General features: G+C 51.9%; 9 protein-coding genes across 9 annotated transcripts; 6 read left to right on the top strand and 3 right to left on the bottom strand.

The window, feature by feature from the left end:
- Positions 1–339: 339 nt before the first annotated feature.
- Positions 340–807, top strand: COCMIDRAFT_87 (uncharacterized protein; the record flags this gene model as incomplete). Its single annotated transcript, XM_007683870.1, has 1 exon — positions 340–807. The coding sequence occupies one exon, from the start codon at positions 340–342 to the stop codon at positions 805–807; it is 468 nt and encodes a 155-aa protein (XP_007682060.1).
- Positions 808–3,041: 2,234 nt separating this feature from the next.
- COCMIDRAFT_86 (uncharacterized protein) lies at positions 3,042–3,734 on the top strand (the record flags this gene model as incomplete). The annotated part of the gene is made up of 3 exons (XM_007683869.1): positions 3,042–3,370; positions 3,445–3,597; positions 3,650–3,734. The coding sequence occupies 3 exons, from the start codon at positions 3,042–3,044 to the stop codon at positions 3,732–3,734; spliced, it is 567 nt and encodes a 188-aa protein (XP_007682059.1).
- A 77-nt stretch (positions 3,735–3,811) lies between these two features.
- Positions 3,812–4,138, top strand: COCMIDRAFT_31425 (uncharacterized protein; the record flags this gene model as incomplete). The annotated part of the gene is made up of 1 exon (XM_007683941.1): positions 3,812–4,138. The coding sequence occupies one exon, from the start codon at positions 3,812–3,814 to the stop codon at positions 4,136–4,138; it is 327 nt and encodes a 108-aa protein (XP_007682131.1).
- Positions 4,139–6,384: 2,246 nt separating this feature from the next.
- COCMIDRAFT_85 (uncharacterized protein) lies at positions 6,385–8,941 on the bottom strand (the record flags this gene model as incomplete). The annotated part of the gene is made up of 3 exons (XM_007683868.1): positions 6,385–6,714; positions 6,765–8,616; positions 8,676–8,941. 3 exons carry the CDS (start codon positions 8,939–8,941, stop codon positions 6,385–6,387), a joined length of 2,448 nt encoding a protein of 815 aa, XP_007682058.1.
- Positions 8,942–10,183: 1,242 nt separating this feature from the next.
- Positions 10,184–12,430, top strand: COCMIDRAFT_79781 (uncharacterized protein; the record flags this gene model as incomplete). Its single annotated transcript, XM_007684016.1, has 3 exons — positions 10,184–10,217; positions 10,271–12,026; positions 12,199–12,430. 3 exons carry the CDS (start codon positions 10,184–10,186, stop codon positions 12,428–12,430), a joined length of 2,022 nt encoding a protein of 673 aa, XP_007682206.1.
- A 4,194-nt stretch (positions 12,431–16,624) lies between these two features.
- On the top strand, positions 16,625–17,293 carry COCMIDRAFT_79628 (uncharacterized protein; the record flags this gene model as incomplete). The annotated part of the gene is made up of 1 exon (XM_007684015.1): positions 16,625–17,293. The coding sequence occupies one exon, from the start codon at positions 16,625–16,627 to the stop codon at positions 17,291–17,293; it is 669 nt and encodes a 222-aa protein (XP_007682205.1).
- A 2,031-nt stretch (positions 17,294–19,324) lies between these two features.
- COCMIDRAFT_54180 (uncharacterized protein) lies at positions 19,325–19,975 on the top strand (the record flags this gene model as incomplete). The annotated part of the gene is made up of 2 exons (XM_007684014.1): positions 19,325–19,464; positions 19,636–19,975. Coding segments are annotated over 2 exons (480 nt in total), but the record flags the coding sequence as incomplete, so codon positions are not given.
- Positions 19,976–20,354: 379 nt separating this feature from the next.
- COCMIDRAFT_79333 (uncharacterized protein) lies at positions 20,355–22,121 on the bottom strand (the record flags this gene model as incomplete). Its single annotated transcript, XM_007684013.1, has 2 exons — positions 20,355–21,969; positions 22,039–22,121. The coding sequence occupies 2 exons, from the start codon at positions 22,119–22,121 to the stop codon at positions 20,355–20,357; spliced, it is 1,698 nt and encodes a 565-aa protein (XP_007682203.1).
- Positions 22,122–22,672: 551 nt separating this feature from the next.
- COCMIDRAFT_79696 (uncharacterized protein) lies at positions 22,673–23,924 on the bottom strand (the record flags this gene model as incomplete). The annotated part of the gene is made up of 4 exons (XM_007684012.1): positions 22,673–23,031; positions 23,085–23,558; positions 23,609–23,717; positions 23,778–23,924. 4 exons carry the CDS (start codon positions 23,922–23,924, stop codon positions 22,673–22,675), a joined length of 1,089 nt encoding a protein of 362 aa, XP_007682202.1.
- Between the last annotated feature and the right edge of the window lie 32 nt (positions 23,925–23,956).

The raw sequence follows: 23,956 nt of genomic DNA, 5'->3' as shown, positions 1-23,956 counted from the left end.
TGCGCAGATGCGATGACGCTGGCGCTAAGGCCGCCAGAGCTACGCGCGTGCTCGTCCATGTACACCTGCGCACGACCTCTGCTCGTGGCATGACGTGGTGAGATGCCCGCTGAGGGTGATTGTCTCCATGGTGATAGTGCGCTACCACTCCACTCAGGCGGATACTGTTCAAGAGCTGTCAACCCAGGGGGCCCACTGTAGGAGACAGTCCCGCTCCGATTGGCGCAGGTACCCTTCACTAGCGCCCTCTTATCTAACTTCGCATGACATTTTATGCTTTCGTCTTTAGGAGATATACTCGTCGAGCAGAAGCATCACACAGCCGACCCGCACTCTGTCATGGACGAAGAAGAGGACATCGATATAGCTGCGGCCATGGGCTTCTCCTCGTTTGGGGGAGCCAAGAAGCGAAAATTCGACCATGAAAACTCACCAAAGGCCAAGGCCGATGCAAGCGGTGCAAACTCCACCAAACTGGGGGTTAGAACGAAGAAAGTTGCTAGCAGAGAAGCAGATGAGCCTGAAGCTGCTGCGTCAAAGAAAATTCCGGCAACAGACTCGGGTCTTGCCAGCTTCCTAGCACGTGGCCAAACCCTTCCGGAAACTCCCCTTAGCCCTGCTAATGGCCCTGCTCCGAACGATCAGTCTGCAATGGAAGCCATGTCATTTGGCGGACCTCCCATTCCGAGAGCAGAACTAAATGCGCTCCATAACGGAGTTCAGGACGAGAACGGGGACACGGCCTATTTTCTACCAAGCTTCGTTGAGGACCCTTGGGCCAAGCTCGGAAAAGGCAACAGCGCATGATGTAAGTTTGCAGACTGTGAAAGAAGACATCGATGGCTGCTGATGTGTGCACATAGAATGCAAGCAACTCCACAAGTCAGATTACTGGCAAGATTGCATCAAAAATTTATGGCATTTCATTGAAGAGATTGATATTGCCATGGTGTTCTACCAAGTGTCGTTGTAGAGCCATCGGGGCCTAAGAGTGACTAAAAGGTGGTGCTTCATGGGTGCTTGCGCACGTCGGCATATTCAGATCCCTGCGCCTGTGTCAATACTAGTGTATATTGCACATCCATCAGTGTGGTACGAGTTATGGCCGTGTTTTTTTTTCAGGTTGGAAAAAGCTGAAATGATTTGTAACATACCAAACAGCTGAAAGACATTGTCGAGAACTGATTGACATTAGCTTATCGGCAAACTGACTAAAAAAGAAAGTAGTGGTGTAATTCAAGAGCTGTCCAACATTATTTCAATCGGATCCGATAGTGGTCACTGAGTGCTATAAGTCGCAGTCATTGGGAAGACATTGCCACTAGTATCTCGTGTCCGACACCACTCGCTGACAAGCAATTGGAGAGCACAGTCTGGGCCGTCAGAACATCCGAACAAATCGTACATGTGTAATTGATACAACCTGATCCTAGAGGTTGTGGAACCCAAATTGCAATCAGAGGGTAGCGGGAAGTGAGAGATGTCGCTGCCTGGTGCTGGGCAAAGTATCGTACACTCCATCTAGAAGCACACGAGATCAGACCGGGCTCAAGTTCTTGGTTGAGTCGAGTTCAAGTTCTCGGCCCCCGGGTAAGTGTTCATGTAAGGCAGACGCTGGGGCGAGGGGTACAAGGGTGACCTAAAAGTAGCTACCATGCGCAACTCACATGGACGGCATTGACAACCGTGCCATAGGATTGGCTTGTTCCGCGCCGTTGAAGCGCCAGTGTAACGCCTTCCATGGACAAAGGGCTTGGATAGTACTATGTGCAAGGACATGGTAGGCATATCGAAGCCGGTGGTCCTTGGACGAGAGCTGAGCTAGATGGGATCCCTCACCACCACTTATTGCCATGCTTGGAGAGCAGTTGACCTGCAGCATGGGAACGTCTGGGGAATGTTGGTGCGAGAAGCAGTACGAGGTTACGCAGAGCAGACATGGCACCTAAGGGCTCGAGGCATTGGAGCGCCAAGGTGGAGGTGCAGCAAGGTGCATTGGTCGGGTTGGGTTGCTGCTCGCAAGCATGACGCACCGCACCACCGAGGGGCGGACTGTTAGTTCGGCGGGGCTTTGCTAGTCCCGCATCCTTCTCCACGACTTTCCTTGACCATGACTACACGAAAAAAAAATCTCGTCGTCCAGTACACGCCCTCTTGCCAATTGCCCGCCATGTTCGTACGCGCAATTCTCTCGTCAAGCTTCTTTGGGCGCATGCCGCCACTGGTGTCATGCGCTGTCTGATCCTTTGCATCCCCCTCCAGATTGCATGCTCAATGGCGCTGGCAGCTGTCGAGCCAACGCATCAATTTGACAACACTTAGCATGCCCGTCCGGCAGCCTACCCATGTATGTACACTTCTCCACCGCCGCTGCTTTTACATGGCGTCTGTGTCTGCGTCTGCTGCGCTTACTCTGCCCCGCTGCCTTTAGCAATGCCTTGGTGCCGGCCATAGACGGCACTGCCTCCAGAATCGCAACTTTTTGCCATTGCAAGCCAATTCGCTCCCCGACTCTTTTGTGCCGGCTGGAGCTGAGGACACTTGTCACTAGTTCCTTGTACGGGCCAATTGGCATCTCAAGCATTCACTATCGCTCCGAGGTATCGTGGATCGGCTGCGGCCCACGCCCAAGAGCCACCGTCCAGCCCAGTCTAAATGACGCTTTACAATCCGGCACCAGCGGGAGCCGTCCTCAGTGGATGTAATCGTATGCAGCTTTATCACCATAACGGCGGGGTTGCGGCCTTCACTCGGCATGAAGGGGGTCAGAGCCATGCCCCGTTGACCGTGATGCTCCTAGCATGCCTGCAATGGAAAGGTATAAAAAGGGCTCCTTTTGCTGGACTTTGGCTTGATCTTTCTGATTCTCTATTCACTTTTCTGAGAATATCATCATACCTTTGTCCCATCTGGATCACTGTCTTGGCTTTCCACTTCGACACCTTGGCCAACCACCAACACTATCTGACCACTTGCACTCTTCGCCAGTACACTACTCTACACACCGTTTCAGCACACAGAGGAATATAGTATTATCCAAAATGGCCTCTTCACACTCCTTCTACAATCTGCCCCAAGCATCCTACCCAATCAACATGCCACAAAAGCCCGGATTTTTCTTCCCGGCCCAACAACATGGTTATGGACGCGTGTCAGGATCACCACCCGAGGCTCCAAACAGCGTTACGACATCTGGTGTGCCGTCGTACGAGCCGTCATCCACCTCTAGCAACTACGCTGGCAGTGCAAGCGATTATGAATCCACTAGCGGCGCCGCCAGCGTGGATCTCCTCGATTACATGGGTCGCCGTGTGAACGGCTCTTTCGATCCAATGCCACTAGATCGCAGTCTTGCAAAGCAGGCACAAACGTAGGTTTCTTTCTATCAGTGTATTCTGAATCACCCGACTGCGACTAGAGTCGTGTAACTGACATTGTACCCAGGTCCGGTGAACTGAATGCTAAGCAACGCGAGCTTTCTGAGCTACAAGCACTGGCGCAGCGCAGATTGGCTGGTGCTCGCATGAGCTTCGCAGACGGAATGAAGGCTGCAAAGGATGTACAGAAGGATTTGCAATGGACTCAGAAGCGAGTCGAGTAGGTTTACAATGATAGCCAAATTCAAGCAACGAACTAACGCCTCCGACAGCTCACTGAACAACCGAGCGGCACGCAAGTACCCAGAGCAGTTCCGCACCGCACAAAGCCGGTACCCAGCACCAGTCGACTTCTAAATCGATTCGACACTTCTCGAATTTCGCTTACCGCACTGTGGATGACACCAATATACGTTTTCCGGGTTTTCTGAACTATGGGCGGCATTCGGTCACTTTACCATTCCCCAGCGCTTTATCGGTTTTCTCTATTTTCAAAAAATGTTCCAGCACCTTTTTCGCGATGTTCGGATTCCAGGAACAAGCTCGACGTTGCGACCTGTCGTTCCCAATTTCCGCTCCACTGTGCTCCACCCTCGGCAGCCGGCCTCGCTGCTTTTAGCGTCCCACACGCCAGCTTTTCTTTTTCAGGAACTGTGACGCGGTTCGGCCCGTTGCCTGATGCAAGTGCTACGCGCCTGCTGACAGCTAGCGAACGAATCGCGGCTTTTGGATGGCGTTTGGGTCAGGAACGGGGCGGGTAGCTGACGTATCTCCTAGAGGACGGTCGCTTCGCTAGGTGCAGAGGGGGAGCTGGTGAGCTTGCTCATTCGCTTAGAGCTGAAAAATAGCGCCTCGATCCATCCGGATGGTTTCTGGGTGGCGGGAAAGCGCCTGTTTCATATTTCCTTTGTCTTCTTGGGCTGGGGACTGGTTGTGTTTAGGTTGGCGTCATGATGATATCGGGACTTTTGGATTAACACTGGGGTGGGTAGCCACGGGGATGTTCCTTGGTACGGCCTTTGTAGTTTTTAAATCTTACTCAAATCGTTGATGTAACGGCTCATGTGATGAATATGGGAAGCTCTTCCCTGTGGGGCAGTCAGTCCACCTAAGACATGTGAAGCGATATACCATTCCTTTCCAGTCGTAGCGTGACTGGATGAAACGCACTGTTTTCGTATATCCTACTTCGAGAAAGTGGTGAGAGTCGTATATGTACATATGTATGTACGTAGTCGTCAACTGCCCGAGGGGATATGCAACGTGCCCACCCATGCATGCACAAGCAACTCGTGCCATGGCCACCCCCACAGTCAAGCCCCGTCCTCGCCCTACCAGTAGATCCACAAACCCCCCACGTTCATACCTGCATGCACGAAAAGGAAAAAGAAAACATCAGGAAGACCGGGTACCACCTCGGAGATTATCAAGCCCGACATACTCCCCACTCCCAACAACAAAAACACAGCCAAACTCTAATGGAAGTGTATGCAGGCTTGAAAGTCAAATAATGATGATATTTCCCCCAACACAGTATAACACGTATTCTGTAAAAAAGAAGAAGAAGAATCAAGATCTCTCCACCCTTCCTCGTCCTTAGCAAGCAAAAGAGGGGCAATGTTGTAAAGTTATCCTTGCCTCACAACTACCCCTTCCAAGCCCTCTCCAGCACCATTGCACGCCTTGCTCTTCGCCTATGTACATAAGCTCCATGATTAAATCCTTGCCACTTTGTCTTACTCCCCCACCCCCCTTTTTTTTCTCTCTCATCAGACACAAGCAAGGGGGTTGGCGAAGGGGGGGAGGGGGGAGAAATACTTGTACCAGGCAGCGGAAGCAAAGCGGCCCAAGTACGACATCAGCCTTCTTTGGGTAAGTACCTGACAGGTGCAGGTAGCGTGGAACCCTCCCTTTCTAATCCTACTATTGTATCTCCAAGCTGGTTTTTACAGAATTTTATGGGGAATCAGAAGGGACGGAAGAAGAGCTATCAAGCTTTCTTGCTCCAAATGAGGCGAACAAAGGGGGGGAGGGAAGAAGACGTGTATCTCGCGTGTACAACATGGAAAGTCTCAGGGGGTCAGGGAAACAGGCATGTCAGATGTGAGGTTATCGAAAAATGACCTGACAAGTGACGGAAACTCGGCAACCTTCGGGACAAAAACGGTAACAAGGTGGGTGGGGAGTGCATGTAGGTAGTGCAATGTTGTACCATGTCGGGTGGGTCTTCCAGGTGCGATGACGAGAAACGAAGGGCTTGTCTTAGTACCTTTGTTCAGTACTTTGTCCGCCTTCGTACTAGAGAATTAGGGGTTTTATGGAGCTGCCTCAGAGTGAAAGCAACTGAACACCAGACGAGTACGACGATTTGAGCCGCTAGGCAATGTTCGGAGAGGTGGCGCAGTGGGTGTTCTTCCGGATGCTACATTTTCTTTGTACCACGATACTAAGGAATTTGTAAGTTTAAGAGTTAAAATCTCTCGCTTTCTAAAATTAAAGTAACACCGAGACTAAGAGGACTGATTTTGAAGATCATTTCTATATTTAAATTAAATTGTCTTTTCTGTAAACCTTCGATTTGTTGGAAGGAGTTTAAGTTTTAGTGCTAAAGAAGCTTTCTTATTTTCTTCTTGTTTCACTACCGTAGAGAATTCTGGGCCAAAATTCACTGTATCTAGCCACGACAGAGGAAACCATATAAGCAACACAACAATTATCATGAAGGCAATGTTCGACATAGAATCTACGGACTCTACAAATATAAACAGCCCGTGCCGCCCTAACTCTACTGTATATCGATAGCTACCATCTGCTGGATAATGACTCCCTTCTTCAATCAATTCCTTGGTAGCAATTGGATTTCCAGCTTTGTTCTACCAGCTCGATTGCGGGTCGCCCCTTGGTCTATTGAGCTCGATCACGACCGTACCACAGCATGCCGGGTGTATGCTGCGCATGAAACAATCCGAAAGCATTGTTTAGCCCTTTCCATGTAGCTGCGATCCGACTAAAAAGTCTTGTTCGCCGCAATTGCACTTGACATGTATCGGGCGAATCGGCCAGGGACATCCTGATCCTGCTTCGCAGTTTCGATACCGCTAAGGATATTATCAATGCCCACCCCAATCTCCTTACTTCCAGTAATCTCTTCGATCTCACTGATAGCACGTCGCTGGTCCGAATCTGAGAAGGCGCCTGACTCACTGAGAACATTTGCGAGTTCTCCTTGAGTGTTGACGTTGGGGACAGCAATATCAGCTTTGAAGCGAGCAAAAAGCTCAAGCTGAACAAGCACTGAGCGTTGAGTTGTGGTAGCAAACACTAGCAAGCGGCGATTCTGACGTCGTTAGCTTGGTTCCTCACATCCCATCTCTTGCAGCAACTTACCTTTGGTGGTACCTTGCCAAGGAGCACCTTCAACGCAGACAAAACAGTGTTGCTAAACCTAGGACCAATCGGGACCCATTCCAGCATTGACTCAATAGAATCGAGAACTATGATGCTCAATGGACTTTTGTAGGCATCCCTGAATGTCTTATCAAGATGCTGTACCTTTTGCGACTCGCTATAGCCAATCATGTCTTCAGCCGAAATCAGTTTGATAAAGGGGTAGCCCGAATCCATTGCCATCTTGGCAGCTAATGCAGTCTTTCCAGAACCAGGCGGGCCGTGCAAAAGGACTGGTAGCAATGGGGTAGATGTCGAGTTTCTGACTTGGTTGATGTAAAGACGCCCATCTTCCAAGATATCCCTGATGAAGGGCGAAAAGTGGATGATACCACGCATCACTCGTTTACCAAGTTCTTCTTCGGCGACACCAAATAACGGCTTCACGTCGTCAAGTGCGGTTATGAAGTCTTGACGCATGACCCTCATATTCTCGACATCCGCTTTGACTGTAGTACCACCCTGAAGATGACGACCAAAGGCATACGATGTTGCTGCCTTAACTAGACCATTCAGCTCGGCTCCGGAAAAGTTCTTGGTAAGTTTTGCTAGCTCTTCAACGTCAACATCCGATTCCAGGACGTTGTTCTTTCGCATCTTGGTGGTGTGAATCTTCAAGATCTGGGCACGGCCCGATTCATCAGGTAATGAAATCTCCAAATGGACCTCAAGACGACCAGGGCGCAGGAGAGCCTCGTCAATCATGTCCATTCGGTTCGTCATACCGATGAGAAGGATGTTGTTCAATTGCTCCACACCATCCAACTTGGACAGCAGCTGGTTGACGACACTGTCACCTACGCCGGTGCCGCCGCCACTACCAGACCCTCTCTGCTTGCAGACGGCATCTAGTTCGTCGAAAATGATGATGTGAAGTCCACTTTCGTCGCCCTTCTCCTTTTGTTCCTTCTCTGCATCTGCGAACATTTTCCGAATATTCTCTTCGGACGCTCCGACATACTTGTTCAAAACCTCGGGACCGTTGATGACCTTGGGCTCACGAGCATTGAGCATCTTTCCAATTTGCCTCGCCATCAGGGTTTTACCCGTTCCCGGAGGGCCATACAAAAGCAAACCACGCACATGGTTGATGCCTAGTCTCTCCACAACATTAGGAGGGAAGATGCGGGAAGCAAAAGCTCTTCTGAAAATGGCACTGAACTCAGTATCCAGTCCACCAATACCCATATCCTCGAACTTGAAACCTGGCTGAATGATGGAGTTTGCTGCCGCGCGCTTCGCTGACGCTTTGATTTTGAGCTCTGACCGAGCATCCTTGAAAAAGTCGACCTGGGTGTGTCTTGTAAGGATACCGCGAGCTCGTGGATCAGTGATGGGGGGCATATCAGTCTCCTCCTTCTCCATGGATAAGTCTGCAAGTTGTACTGTCCGGACAGATAGCCTGAGGGGTATGTTTTTTACATCGAGAAGCAATTGTTGGCCAGGAGCTAGGATTTGGTTCTCGAAGCTCTTCTTGAAGAATGTAGCAAGCTCGTCCTGATCATAGGGTGTGTCTGTAGTCTTTCTTGCCGCAAATCCGACCTCGACCTCGAGCGTCCCCAAGTAGGACTTTCCTTGACTTTGACTGAAGTGGTCATACTGCGCCACCGTAACTACCTCCTGAGGACCAAGAGATATGCCAGCCCATGTTCTTTGTGCGTCGGTAAGGCCGATTTCACCTGGTGGACATCCTTGTGTAGGCCGTGCAGAGAGGGCAAAGTTGCCGTTAACGAGGATATAGATATCGGAACCGTCGGGGTTTGGTTGGAAGTCCTGAGGAGACACTGCGACCCTGTGTATATATGTCAGAAGGAGGCACATAAATGTTGAAACTACGAGATGTATACATACAGATTGCCAAAGGCATAAGCGTTGCCTCCTGGGCTCTTGATTGGGCGCAATTGCCTCGCAGGTCCGCCGCCTTGCCTCGCAGGCACTGGCATACGTTGAACAGCGGGTGGAGGAGCACCGCCGTATCCAGCCATTCTGGGGTCGTAGTTACGCGGCGGCTGTTGCTGCTGCTGTGGGGGTTGCTGTGGCTGTCCGTAGCCTTCGTTGCGCGGTGGAGGTCGTGGAGAGCTTCCAGGAAGACCAGGTACTCGATCTCGGTTGAACATCTTGCGACGAAAGTAACGATGAACGATGCGACAGGTTTAAGTAGGTGCTACTACAGTATAGCCACGTATTTTCTGTGCGAAGGCAACAGCACTTGCTACCCAAGCTGTTAAGGTGGCTACAACGATGGGTGTAAGTTGGGTGTCTGCCTAATCCACCCAAAATATTCTACCTATATGATTGTGGGGATTCAGATTCGATGCTTTTATTGTATCGTGTACGTTTCTGATTCAGCGCGCTGAAGTTGGAGCATGGGCCAAGCCACATCCCCCACCGCACCCCTTCCCCACCATTGCATGCTGCAGCAGTTGCACTCAAGCCGCGCGACCGCGTTATAGTCACGTGACTATTTAATCACGAGCGCTACACCGTGTCTGCAAAATATTTTGCGCTGCTAATAAGAATAAAGTAACAAAACAGCTCTATGCCAACTAAAAGCGTTCCTAGCGATACTAAAGTTATTTTTTGGGTCTGGGCTCCGCGTGGTAATCTTGACATAGGCTGCGGTTGGCTTAATTCTCCTTATTCTGAGGATATATGGGTCCAAATAAAGCTGAATGGCTGGGCAAAATACGATTGCAGACGTGGTATAGACAGCAGCCACTTTTGAAGTGTCTAGTAGTGAGCAACTAGTACATGGTGCATGGTTCTTCGCCCCTCTCAGTAGATGCCGATTGGATATGCGCAGCACAGCATCAATACAATCTATTCAGAGCGCTACCTTTCAAAAGTGCAAGCATGCTAGTGACTCGGCCTGTCGAGGCTGTCACAATACTCTTATATTAGATCCAAAAAGGGCAATACTTGGAGATCCGCTGGGTGCTGTGGGTGGAGAGGCTTGTCCAACGAGTACGCATTCACCTGTTGTACAGAAAAAAAAGGTATGAAGTAGAGCTACCGTATTGATCAGTCAAAAGTCCAACTGCGTCTTTAGCGCTTCGCTGAACCACTGCCACTACTCCAAAAAATTGCTTGTACGCACAGCATCACACACGATAAGAGTATTATTCACACATTTATTGGATACGAATTCGCATGAGCCGATCACAGATTTAGTCGTGAAATCAAGTGTGGCTGCCCGGGGTCAGATGGGGAATAGTGTGGCGCACGCGCGGGCCGGCTACATGACGCGCGGAGCCTCATCCATGTTCCTCAACGCGAACGTCAGGCGCATTACAAGTGCGACCACCACACGGTATCCAGGCTGATTAAGAGTAAGCAGAGGCTATGCTCATGGATGCAGAATGAATGACGAGGATGACTATGAGAATGGCGCCAGTAAGTGCACCACCAAGCACTGAACAGAGCTGTTTAGCTGACCGCGCGCGCAGGCTCCGCCGAGGACGAGGATGAGCAGGACGACGGCGATGTCATGGACGTAGACGAGGAAGACGATGCAGATGATGCAGACGACGGCGACGGCGACGGCGACGATGACGATGCCGAAGGAGATAATGATAATGACGACGAAGACCAAGACCAGGACCAGGACCAAGATCAAGATCAAGATCAAGACGAGCCGGACAGTCCTTCGCAACATCCGCGCGGCAACATTCCAAATGGCGGAACACCTGGTAGAGGAGATGGCAATCCAGCCGTGACCTTTACATCGCCGAGTCCACATGCCGCAGCAGCAACGGGTGTTCTGGGCAACCTGCCCTTCCGCCCCAGCGTGCGACAGGAAGCCTTGAACACACCCATGTACGACATCATTCCTACCATTGCTGCGCCACACAGTACCTCGATCAATGCTATTACTGCAACACCCGACATGCGATGGGTCTTCACTGGAGGCTCAGACGGTTATATCAGGAAATTCAACTGGGTAGACACCGCCAACGGGAAGCTTGCTCTCACCGTAGCGCAGCGGCATCCATTTGTGGACTCTGTCACCAAAGCAGGTGTTCTGTTATCTTACTGGGAAAACGAAGACAGCGCAGCCGGCGCTGAGAGTCTGTCGCCAGTCTACTCGCTCGCAGTCCATCACCAGGCTCTTTGGCTGCTCTCGGGCCTGGACTCGGGAGGTATCAACCTACAATCAGTGCGGCATCAAGAAGGAACCCGCATCCATACGTTGAGGAATCATACATCGGCCGTGTCGGTCTTGACATTATCGCAGGATGAGACGTCGGTGCTTAGTGGCAGCTGGGACAAGACCATTAACGACTGGGACTTGAACACTGGTCAGGTCAAGAGGAGATTCGAAACGAGTGGTGGTCAAATATCCGCCATTGAGCAGCGGCCAATATCTACACTGCCCATACCCCAAGACACTGAAACCCTCCCTCTGGCCAATGGTACCTTTTCCTCAAATAACGCCGCTCGCCCTCGAGCAAACGGAAGCACCCCCAATGGCATCGACACGAAGCCTGTAATACCCAAGGATGAAGGTATCGAGGATGCCCAGGGCTCTCCAGATGACTCGCTGTTCGGAGATAAGGATCAGGACTCTCTGTTTGGTGACGGTGGCCAAGAGAACAACCTATCAGCAACTCTGCCTTCATTCGGGGACGATGACGACGAGTTTTCAAGAGCCATAGCAAACGGCATACAGCAGGCAGATGAAGATGCCAATGCCGATTTAGACTTGGTGGATATGGGCGGCCCTGTTCAAGAACCCCAGGAGCCTACAGGCGAAGACGTAAAAGAGCCTAACACAGTGACTGAGGCAATGCCAGATGCAAATGGCACAGCCGACTCACAGTCAAATGGCGCAGCAAGCGGACTACCTCACGCAGAGGACATTGAGCAACCCATTAACACATCAGCAAACCAGACTGTGCAGCCGGCATCGTCCGAGACAACCTTTGTAGATGCATCCATGGACGGCACACTGCGCATCTGGGACAGGCGGCAGCCGAACCCCGTCGCGCGTATCACGCCACCGCGCAACACACCCCCGTGGTGCATGAATGCCTGCTGGTCGCCCGATGGCAACTTCATCTACGCATGCAGGAGAAACAGTACCGTGGACGAATACAGCCTCCACAAGAGTCTGCGAGAGCCAAGGCGGACATTCAGGTTCCCTAGCGTCAGTGGCCCTGTCAGCGCTGTCCGGGCTATGCCTAATGGGAAGCATCTCGTGTGGTAAGTTCAATATACAGAGAGAAACCCAGTCCCCTCCCCCACCCCACCCTCCTTTCGTATCGCATGTCACATGTACACACCTCTCTTTCTGTTTCCCCTCCCCCCCTTCCCTCCCCTCCTCCCCCCGTTAAAAAAAGAAGTCATGTGTGCTAACAGAAATGCTTCAACACAGCGCCTCATACGACATTCTCCGTCTCTATGACCTCACGCACGAAGACTCTGGTACCAAGACGGGTGCTGCTGCGACTCCCTTTTTCATCGTGCCCGGTCATCGCACAGGCCTCATTTCCCAGCTCTATCTCGACCCGGTTTGCAACTTTATGATTTCTACGGGCGGAAACAGGGGCTGGGAGGGTGCGTCGACGGAGGTCATGCTGGGCTATGAGATTGGCATCCCTTCGTAGTTAGTAGTAGTTAGTAGTAGTAGTAGCCTTGTGTTGGTTGCCCTTGCTCATGATTGAATACCCCCACCACCATGGTTTCTCGGCGTTTTGGTTCTTTTTTTTTTCGACTATGCTTGTTCTGAAGCGGAGGAGGGGGAGGGTTGTGTAGAGGTGTGAATGTGGTGTGGACACACACACACACACACACACACGACATTGGCGTCAATAAGCTGGCATGAAGCTATTATCATCTTGTTTGCCTTTGCATAGTCGTATGTAATCAAGCGTGTGTTTTTTTTGTTTGCATGTTTGGAAGAAAAGAAAAAGAATGATATTCTGAGACGAGGATGTTGATCAGATGTGGCATGTACGCACGTACTCTCCTTCTCTATTGTTCAGCTGCTGCTTTCGTATACACTACACTACACTGCACTACACTACAGTCCTTTTTTTGTTGAGAGACAGACTAGGACTATGGTGTTGTATGCACCAGGATCAAAGTAGGTGGTGATGTTCGCTCAACCAACACGGCTCCCCACCACTTTTTCAGTCGTTCGCCTCGCTAATACTTTTTTTCATGCATACATCTCATTACGCCATGCGGGGTTTAATCGACTATACGCATTGTTTTCTTTTTCTTTTTTAAATCTGCGACAGGATCTTCGATTTTGGCCGGTTTCGCTCTTGATTCTCCTGTCGCTTCTGTCGCTCGTTGGCTGAATTTCTCCAAAAGAAGAAGAAATTTCTGCGACACCATACGCGCAAGCAGGAGGTCCCTCTCGATCGCAGCGATGGTATTAAGTCATATACGTTCCCTGATTTTTTTCTTGTTGAACCTGACGATCGCGGTGTTCGGAGACTTGTTCTTTTGCCAACCGCGTGATGGCTTCTGTTGTTCACTGAGAAAAAAAAACCAACCACTAGGATGAGGTTGGCCATGGGGTGCCTGAGCATGCACTTGCTTGCGCCAACCGTAGCGCAGGACTCAAGCAACAGGTAGAGTGACGTAGTCGGTGAGAGCCTCATCAGGCCCTGAGAGGGCGTTGGTCAAAGTGTTGGGCAGTAAGTTAGCACTCTACACAGTACGCGCGCGCATCCGCGGACAAATGTGGGGAGGCCATGCAAAGTTCGCCTTGCCACTACTTTTGTCCTTGTGCAGATGCTACAATGCCGACGGGCAGGGACTTGGGAGAATGTAACGCACATCCTACCCCACAGAGCTGTCTCCTGCATAGTCGTTGAGAAAATGTGCCAGAAGATGCAGGAGATGCAGGAGAGGTAAGAGATTGACTGGGTGTATCGGCATGTGAGTTGAATCTGGTATCGACTGCCGACGTTTTGGCGATGATTCCACTACGGCGGTGAGCGCCTCGTATGAAACATGCGGCCAATGGCGATTCGTATTCCGAGAAAACGCAGGGCAAGATGACATAGAAGAGCCGAATTAGACGCCAGGAAAGCGGAGACTAGCCTGAGTTATTCCAAGGAACTTGAAAATGGGTATTACAAACATGTAGCCCCACTGCCATGGTGTTGTTGTCGCGGAGCGGCAATGCTGAGGTTTGGGAGACCCTGCTCTTCATTGTAGGCTAGGGACGACTAGCTCCCGAACGCGGGGGCGTCGATCCTGTCGTGAATTAACGCCCAAAGGGCGGTGTAGGGCGGTGAAAGTTATCCCGAAGTGCGCTCTGCTGAGCGACATTGAAGGACAGGAGGGCGATTAGTTTTCGCAATTTCGGGAACTACTGCAGCATTGTGCCTGGCGGTAGGTACTAGACGTTTTGTCCGTGTAAAAAAGTCCATCGGTCGATTTGGGTATGTAGACTAGAGCACTAGCGCGCAAAAGCAAAGAGTCACGCTTTGTAAAGGTATAGTCTACCCAAAGCAGTAACATCCGACTCTTGAAAGATAGTGAGCCATGCGATAGTGATGGCGACAGCAAGGTTCAAGTCTGGAGGCGGCTAGATTATAGCAGAGATGTGTGTAAACCCAGAGCATGTTAGTTTAGAGGCGACAAAGATGGCTATTTCCCGATCGGCGTTGCCGGCTTCCCATGTCTTGTGCAAAGTGTTTGCTTTTATTTTTACATGGATCCAATCTTGTCGCAGCAATCAAAGTAAGAGCTGAACTATCCCAAATGCAAGCGTAGCTGAGATTGTTGCGCGTGCCATTTGGTTAGAAAGAGGATAGTGCCCTGGCGATTGTGTTTACCGAGGCGCTCGCGACTGGGATTCGTCCACTTTGCAGCGCCGTCAGAGCCGGACAGGCCGCTGAGGTGCGCGCGGAGGTGCTCGTCAGAGCTGATGGTGAGATCTTCAGGCCGCCTCTATTCATCTAAGCGAGTGGGAAAGCTTGAGGTTTACAGTTGCTGGAATAGGCCATGGCGCGCCGTCAGGCGGTAACAGGGTCCAGGTGACGCAGGAATTGGTGGGATGGACTGCTGAGTCAAGTATTGAGCCACAGGTCAGCCTGGCGCGCTTAACGGCGATGCACGGTTCTGTACGAAGTAAAAAAAAAGGCTTCATGGCAACACGGCCATGGTCGGATGGTGCAAGAGTTGCAGTTTTGGCAATGACGTAGTTTTGAGCAGTGTTGCGCACTTGTGAGGTGCACGACGGCCCCATGGCGCTGCATGCGGGCAGTGGGTATCAGGTCTGAGGGGACCTAAGCAAAATAAGGCCGGCACGAGGCCGGGTGGGTTAAGAAAATGCAGGAATATAGCAGCGAAGCGAATATCGAGATTGGCGGAGTGGGAGTGGAGCGGGGGCTGGAGAGCCGCGATATCCCAGCGTGTCATTATCATATGGTCGTGTATTAGCAAACGACTACTTTGGTGTCCGAGGCGTGTGGCGAATGTCATGGCAAGAAGAGGTCAAGTGCAGGACATGGTGTATTGGAGCCGCATCAGCTGGAGGAGGCACTTGGCTGAAACCAGGCGCACAATGGGGGGAAGCAGGTATGCCAAACCGCGCCGTGACTGGCGGCGTGATGGTGGTGGTGTCGGCTGCAGGCACCGAACGAAGGTTCACGCAGCCAGCCTCGTCATGCTCGTGAGGGAGGGGAGGGGGGACGCGTAGTGGAAGATGGAATCAGTCGGCGAGGGCAGAGAGGGTGTGTGAGAGGACGTGTGGCAGAGCCGAAGCAGGCAAGGTCGAGTGAGGCTGAGTGAGAATGGAATGGTGATGGCATTGTGGGTGTGCCCCCGCTGGTGGTTGGTGGTTGGTGGTTGGTGGTGGTGGTGGTGCTTCTTTTGCTCCACCATGTACCGCAGGCGTAGCATGTTGTAGACGATTCTTCGCATTCGTCTGCCCGCCGCCCGCTGCGCGCGGCGATGAGCAAGTGTACTCTACGCAGTACATGGACAGCTACAGTATGTACACCTACGATCGCGCTGGGCAGTCTCAAGCCCTAGCTCGGCCTCTGGCGGGTCGCCGTCGGCATCGCGATCGACAATCCTGCATTAACGGCCGTGTCGTCCGCAACATCCAGTGGCCAATGCACGCGTGCAGGCTGCAGGTCATCCCTCACCGCGATGGTGTGCCACCAACCATCTCATGTGGCCCGTCAGCCATCACTCTGCCTGTCACCCATTCCCCATGGCCTTGGAATCCTTGCCCTTTCTGTCCACGCTGCACCAAGCTTCTCTCCCTCTCCCACGCTAACGCAGCCCGCAGCCATATGCACTGCACCTGCAGGGCTCCTCTTGCGGCACCACATCGCGGCCTGTCAAACATAAGTACTCGGCCTATCCTCGACAGGACGCCATTCACCCCATCCGGCACTCTTGCGGAGGAAACACCACGGGCCCATACTAATCACCACTTGTCTGCCTTTGTGTCCTCCCCTCCCCCTTCCCCAATCCCCCAGGCTCCATCTCCATCACCATCATCATCACCATCCCCATTGTCCCCCCAGGCTGCACTCCGACTCCGCCTTCCTGTGACTCTTCCGAGACGTGCGCCCAAGTCACGCATACACCCCTTGCGTGTGCCCCTTCCAGCTGCCCCGACTACAAAAACACCTGCTTGCGCCTCCAGCTGCGAGCCCTCTGCAACGAGTGCTCTCACGCTGTTCCCTTGACCACCACCGGCACGGAGCCGGGAGGACAAGATTCTCTGTCACGTCGCCTTAGTCAAGGTTGAAAAAAGTTCAAAGCCCCCACTACCACTCCGCTTCGCTTGCCTATTCCGATCCATCAAGGACACCCTATCAGCCATGCCTTCCTATCTCCGCTCCAACCCTCGCGCCTACTCCTTCCCTCCATGGGTCGAGACGTCCGACGACGACTCCAGCCATCTGCCCGACATCGACGAGGACCCCTTTGCCCACTTCATCACCCCCATCACCGACGCTGAGGATCCCTACGAGCTGTCTCTGAGCGCCGGCATCGACGCCGACGAGGGACCACGCACCGCAAAGACAGCCAAGTTCAGGTCCAACGTCGCCGGCAGGTGGGCTCGCTATGTCAAGCAGAACCACGCCCCACTCCACAACGTCTATCACGTGCCAACCATCTACGAGGAGGACGAGGAGTCCTTCATGGGGCTTGATGACGAACGCTTGAACGACACACCCCATGTGGTGTCTCAGCTTAGCCCATCAAGGATCAGCATTGCTGAGCCAAGTCGAGGCCGTGCCCAGGACCTTGCTGCTCGCAAGCAACAGAACCGTCGCCGCTATTCACGCACACTATCCGGCCATCGCCATTCTTGGCGAGAACCCAGCCCGGATCTCTTCACTGTAGACGAGTCAGAAGAGGAAGAGGGCCCTATCCTCCGTCGCCCAAAAACTAGAAAAGCAAAGGATGGTGCCGAACGCCGGAGGTCATCGACAAGGTCAAAGTCAAGAGCAAGGGCAGACTCGGTGACCGACATGTCGCGATGAACAAGGTGAAGGGAGGTATGGCAGGCACCTACATCAAGACTGAGTAAGAAGAGGCAGTTTGCATACATGACATTTACAGCATCAGCATTATGGAGCAGCGAGGGGGGTATTTTGTTTTTGATGATCTAGCATTGCACGGTGTTGGTGGTTTTTTTTGGTTTCTCAGCGCACACGCGCACAGCATAAGAAGGCGTTTTTGGTATACCACGGGACTGTTTTGTCAGGGGAAGTTGCATTGGGAGGCGTTTACTACTTGTCAGCATTTACACCTATTCTTTTCCAGATTGCGCAACAGAAGCAGCATCGGATCTAATGAGCAGATAGAGAGAAGCAAAAAAATCAACATGGTATCTCAAGCATACTACACTGTCTGTATTGCCGTCGACAGGCTTCCCCTCTTTCGAGCATTTTCGCGCAATTTCCGTGTATACCACGGGGCACGTCACCCAGTGGACGTCTGACACCACTTGGGGGTGAAATTCAATCTCCTGATGGCTACACATTTGTGATCAAGGATCCCCCCACCACACCAACCCCCACTAGTGCTGCACGCTAAGCAAGTGCAAGGTGCCGTGACCTCACGGCGCAGCCCCCGATACCCTTTTACCCCTCCATCCACCACAAAATTCCCTTTGGTCGCGCGCTTACCGCCCTTATCCCAAACCTCGACTGTCTTGCCAGACCAGCGGCACCCAGCACCGTGCACACCCACAAAGCGACCCCATCGCAATCGTGATGCTCCACAGATGCTCCGACCTGTCCGCCGGCCGCGCACCTACTTACGACTCCATTCTGCCGCTGCGCAATGATAGCTGCCGGCATAATGCTGCCCACCACGACCCAATCATGGACGGCCGACGCGGAAAATTCGGAGATGGAGTATCGCGCCCAGCGCTAGGCGAGCAGATATGAGATCTACCCTGACTGTGTGTCTCTTGACCTGACTTTGAGCTGACCACTTGTCATGTCCATGCATCCGAGACCCTGCGTTTTGTCTCTCAGTACTATCTCCTCCCCCCCTTCTCATCCTTCTTCTGAGACGGGGCCATCTTAGTCGGTCCAGGAAGGGCAATGCGTGATCACACGGCCATGGTGGGCGGGCCGGCGTCGGCTAAGCTAACTATTCTCTCTGATCAGAGACGAGGCTGGCGTAGTGGCGGGGCAGTCTACACCGATGGCGGAATCTATGTAGCATGTACATACTACGCCGCATGTACGTACCAGTACGCCTCACACAGCAGTGCGCGTCCTGTGTGAATTTTTTGACGAATGAGGGGTGTTAGAGAAAAAAAGGGCCGAATTGTGGGGGATGGACTACGACTACACTCAATTGCATGTTCAGAAATGGCTGCATGCAGCAAGACAGACTAGCATGCACGCCCGGTACGTGGCTCAGGTGCACAGCGAGAGAAGATGATAGAATCTATGTGTGCATGAAAGTGTGTCCGGGTCTACGAACAAAGGATGCGATTGTGCGCAGATAGTCGCGATGACATGCGTAGCGCTGCAACCGCCTACCCTATGGCGAAACGCAGGGTAAAAAAAAGTTTGGGACACTTTACCCCTCGGGCGTATCGCTAGCAAGGCCCACGGGCGAGGGGAGAGATCGACACCCATGTGGGAAAAAAAAAGTGGTCTTCTAGATGCATTAGGCAAAGCTGCGATGATTCAGCTAGTACGGGTTGAGAGTGGATTTGCTATTCATAAGTTACACTCCACTAACAATATACATGACGAAACGAAGATCAAACACGCAATGGCATTTGCTTTTTGGATTTGCAAAAAAATGGTGCTAGGTGGAATCAGCGTGGGTGCGCATGTAAGGATGCGTGTGCGTTGTCAGTGGGTATGGGGTGTCGTGTCCCAGCAGAGCGGATGATATCGTGATTGGCTGGTGTCTTTTCCTGGTTCTCATGACGTCGCTACCCAAAGCAACCCCAGCTTTCTCTCCCTTTCTTCGTGGTAGCAGTAGTATACCCATGCACCAACCTCCCTCCAAACGTCACCACCACCATTATTCCTAACGCCATCATGCCACGCCTAGACGACAACACACAACAAACCCTGCGCGATGCCGAGCAGGGCATCAAGCGCCACACATTCAACGCCTGGGATAGCTTCAGCAACTTTGCGCTTCGCGATAATGTGCTCGAAGTAGCCGTCGGCTTAATGTACAGTGATACCCTTTTTTTTGGCTTGCAAGGATTATTAAAAAAAATTCCTCCCGCCCTCAATGGCCCGATCGCTTGCGCCTCCGGCCCCCCCATCCAAAAGAGAGAGTGTGTGTACTGTAACCGGTATACTGTAACTAACATTTGGCCACCTGCCACCCCCCCTCGCAGTCTCGCAGCCTCCTTCACCGCCTGCGCAAATGCTCTCGTGTCCGACATCATCCTGCCTATAATCTCACTGCTACCTTTCCTCTCGCGTAACCTCGACGCCAAGTTTGCCGTCCTGCAGCACGGCCCAAACTACAACACGTCCATCTCAAACGGCTACAATACGCCCAAGCAGGCGGTCGATGACGGCGCCGTGGTTCTTGCTTACGGCAATTTTCTAGACAAGGTTGTAAGGTTTATTATTGTTGCGCTGGCGCTTTGGGTCATTGCCCTGGCTTATAGCAGGGGCAGCGGTGATAATATTGTGAAGAGGCAGGTCAAGTGCAAGTTTTGCAGGAAATATATTAGTGAGAAGGCTAAGCGGTGCGTCAATTGTACTAGTTGGACCGATGGGAGAGAAGATAGGTGAGGGATTGTAAGATAGGGGCTTGAATAAAGAAGGGGGAGGGGGGGTTGTTGTTGCGAGAAAAGATTCGGTCGTTCAAGTAATACTATTGGTGAGAAAATAAAGCACTTGCTGAGATTGATGACTGCATGATAGTTTTAGTCCATGAGCGGGAAAATCAAGACACAAGAAATCACCAGGATACAACAACACTCTTTTTCCTTACAATACACTCAAAACTTGCTCTGAAGCAAAAAAAAAGGGGGGGGGAGGGGGCGGTATTCTTAGGAAACCCCCTTCTCACATTAGAAGAGATATCTATCCCGGCAATCTCTCTTTAACCCTCTAGAAACCCAGCCACAAACCGCGCAACCTCGCGCGGCCTCTCTACCATGGGCAAGTGTCCCGCACCATCAATAACCTTGAGCTCAACCCCTTTACCCAGCTTCTCCGCCATATTCTCCTTCATAGTCTTGGGCAATACACCATCGCCCGCACCGACCAAGAACGCGCCTTTGCCCTGATACCCCGCCATCTTGTCCCTAATATCATACTCGTGCAGCGCCCTGACCGAGTCGCGGAACCCAGGTAGCGAATTCGTCTTGACCATATCCTTGACGTGCTGGATTTTCTTCGCCAGCTCAGCGTCGTCGTACGATTCCTTGACAAACCACCTGCGCACCGTGACTTCTGCGAGTTCCTCGCCGACAATGGGCTCGCCAGATGCCGTTTTCAGGCCTTCCTTTTCTGCGACCTCGACGCGCTCGTTCCACGCTTTGGCGTTGGTGGCGGGCGCGAAGGCGTTGGTGTCGCAGCCGATGAAGGCGGAGATGCGGGATGGGTAGGAGAGGCCCGCGTTGAGGGCTGTGGCGCCGCCGAGCGAGACGCCGATGATTGAGGCTGTTTTGGCGCGGAGGGCGTCGAGGAGCGTGATTACGTCTTCTGCGAGTGTGTGCACGGTAATCGGGGATGTGGAGTCTGCGGGTAGGGTGTTGCGGCCGCGGGTGTTGTAGCGTAGGATGCGGTACTTGTTGTTTGTGAGGTTGAGGAATTCGGGGACGAAGTCGTCCCAGATGCCGTAGTCGACTAGGATGCTGTTTACGAGGACGAGCAGTGGTGCGTTGGGGTCGCTGGAACCTTCGAGTCGGTAGGGGAGTTCGACGCCGTCTTTTGTTGTGACGAAGCTTTCTATCACTGGTCGTTGCTCGGCTGTGGTGTGTGCCGGGTGCGTCTTCACCTTGCCCTCTGTTGTCTCTACGGCAAATGTGTCTTTGCTTGCGAGACTCTGCAGATCACGCTGTGCGGCGCCAAATGTGTAGTATAGCTCGTATACCCTCCTCTTCCGGTCCTTGACTACGTCCTTGTAGATCTTGTCGCACCACTCTGTTGTGGTAGCCGCCTTGAACTCTGGTCCTCCAAGTCCGTTCTGCGGCGCATACTCGTGCAGCGCGAGATATTCCTTCTCCGTCTTGTGTCCGCTTTCAAGATCTAGATATGAAGTGACAAATCTCCTTGTCCGTCTCCACCCGGGAACCTTTTGCAGAAGTGGTACATGTTCTTCCTCGTACCACTTCTTCAGCTCCTCCTCTTTACCTGCACCATCCTGCAGCGCGAAGCTCACAGCAATCATGACATTCTTCTCGCCCTCATTCTCCACTTTCTGTAGGTCCTTGAAGTCGTTGCCCTTCCATTCCTTGAGCAGATCATAGGATCTTCTATCCACGAAAATCTGTTTCATAGTATCCCTCTCCCGTTGCGACTGCACTGGCGCACTACGAAGTTTTAGATACGGTTCCCTTGTCAACCATTCAAGCTCGTCAAAGTCGTAAACAGCCATCCACTCAGGCTTATCTTTTGAGCCAGGTGCACTCTCGAGATCAGTTGCGCGGTAGCGGAAGCCATTGTTGCAGAATGGCAGGCGGAGCCGGTTGGGACCGTGTTCGTTTTGGTACCTTGGGGGAATAAAGGTTAGATGGGATCTTGACGAAGCCAGAATTCGACTGTCTAAAGGGTCAACTTACCAATCGTGGAATTGTGCTTCTGGCAGACCCTCTTTGGGCTGCATAGTCACGTACAAAATGCCTGGTGTTGACTTGGACGCCATTCTGTCTTGCTAGTGTGGGGTAGCTGTAGTAAGTCTGCAATGTTGTTTTATCGTTGAACGTGTTTTGACCACAAACGGAAATAGAAGATAGATGTTGAGAAAGAAATTACAAGTTTAGTATTGGATTCAGCGAACGTTAACCTAACCTAAACTACAATGCCGTGGTGCGGACCATGACGAAGTTGGAGGGGGAGCAAGAGCTTCCCCGATATCATTTGCCGGCTGCCGCTAGACTGGGGGCAAAACACTTCCAGCGCTGCCCCTCATTCCTCCGTGGCTGAACATAAATCCGCAAGACTTCTCACCAGATTTCCGGGCACAACTCGGCCGCAGCGGAGAAGGTTTACTCGGCATGTGTATTTTTTTCTCTACTTGGCCATGCGAATCACACGTCAGCTGGAAGTTTATCCCATTCATCCTTCACGGTGCCAAGACATTTCTTCAAAGATTAGTAACATCAAGAGTAACTCATTCCATAGTGCAGGGTGACAATCAATATTTTACCAAGTTTCCATAGATTTCTATAGGATTCATTTTTAATCCTATACAAACTAGTCGTACCATATGGCATTCATACCAAATCCTTTCTCTCCAATCTCCAACCTTGCAACCCTTGCAAGGAACTCATCATGCCATCTGTAAATCTCAATTCCACCCTTCTCGTCGTCCGTAAGGGCGAGCCACTCATCCGACCAAGGGCATGGAGAGACTGCATTAGAATGCCCACCGGAAGTCGGTGTAGGATTAAGACAGATTTGTCGCTCGATGGCGCCTGACGGGGCGACTTTGAAAGCAGCAATGTAACCAGTGAGATCGAACGAGTTGGACCGGGACGTAGCGAAGAGGTAATTGCCGGATTTGTTCAGGAAACAGACGTCTGACCGGTACATGGTGTCTGCGTTGGGGATACCTAAGATGCCTATTTTAGCGGCGAATATACTAGGCGGTGAGTATAGCGCTTACCTGGTGGTATCAAGGGATACACCTTGTGAGTGTAGATAGGTAGCTTGGTCTTTGGATCAATCACATACTCGCACAGCCTATTCCCTCCTTCCATCAAGGCGTATAGGTAGTTGCCTGAGGGATGCATCTCTACCCATCTGGGATGGTCCTTTGGAGCCGGCGCTTCAGTGAAGCCTACTGTTTCTACCCTGCCTTCATCGTCTATCTTCTTGTGACACCACACCCGGTTCGCCCACATGTCTGCGCTGTAGAGGTAGGTTTCTGAAGGGTCGAAGACCATGCCGTGGATTGCGGTTTTCTCGCAGTATTCGAAATTCTGGATGTTCTCCTTGATGTGTCCGGAGGGGTTGACTGAGAAGATGTTGCCATAGCCAGCGTAGTCGTAAAATGGGTTGCAGTACACGGCATACGGTGGCTTTTTCGCAGGAAGGAGGAAGATGGCGCGTGTTTTTGTGTCGGCATCATTTGCTTTGGCTGTAACACCTGTCAGCAAGTAATGGCGAGTATGTCCAGAAGTTGCATACGATGTCCGCCGATTGGAAAGCTTCCTGTGTGTACAATCTCGCCTGGACTCTTCACCTCATGTGAACTCCATTTCTTCATTGATGCGCCGTAGATATTCTTCCTTTGATGCTGTGTTGCTGTTGATCAGTCACTGCCGGTGGCATCAAGGCTCGTGGGCTGTGCGCATACGTCAAAGGCCATCCAGCTGATCGGTTCATCCTCTGGGATTTCGGTTTTCTTCACCAACTCCAGCTTCAGCGTTTCATCGTCGAAGGATACTGTGATTATCACACCAGGCGGCGTCCACGTGCCGATCATGAGGTGGTGTTTAACCATGTTGAAGGATTGTTCTTTTCACAGCAGCGGCT

This window comes from Bipolaris oryzae, assembly GCF_000523455.1.
Source record: "Bipolaris oryzae ATCC 44560 unplaced genomic scaffold scaffold_0, whole genome shotgun sequence".
Taxonomy (NCBI): Eukaryota; Fungi; Ascomycota; class Dothideomycetes; order Pleosporales; family Pleosporaceae; genus Bipolaris; species Bipolaris oryzae.
Note: the sequence above shows the minus strand (reverse complement) of the source record. Positions and strands in the feature narration are given on the sequence as shown.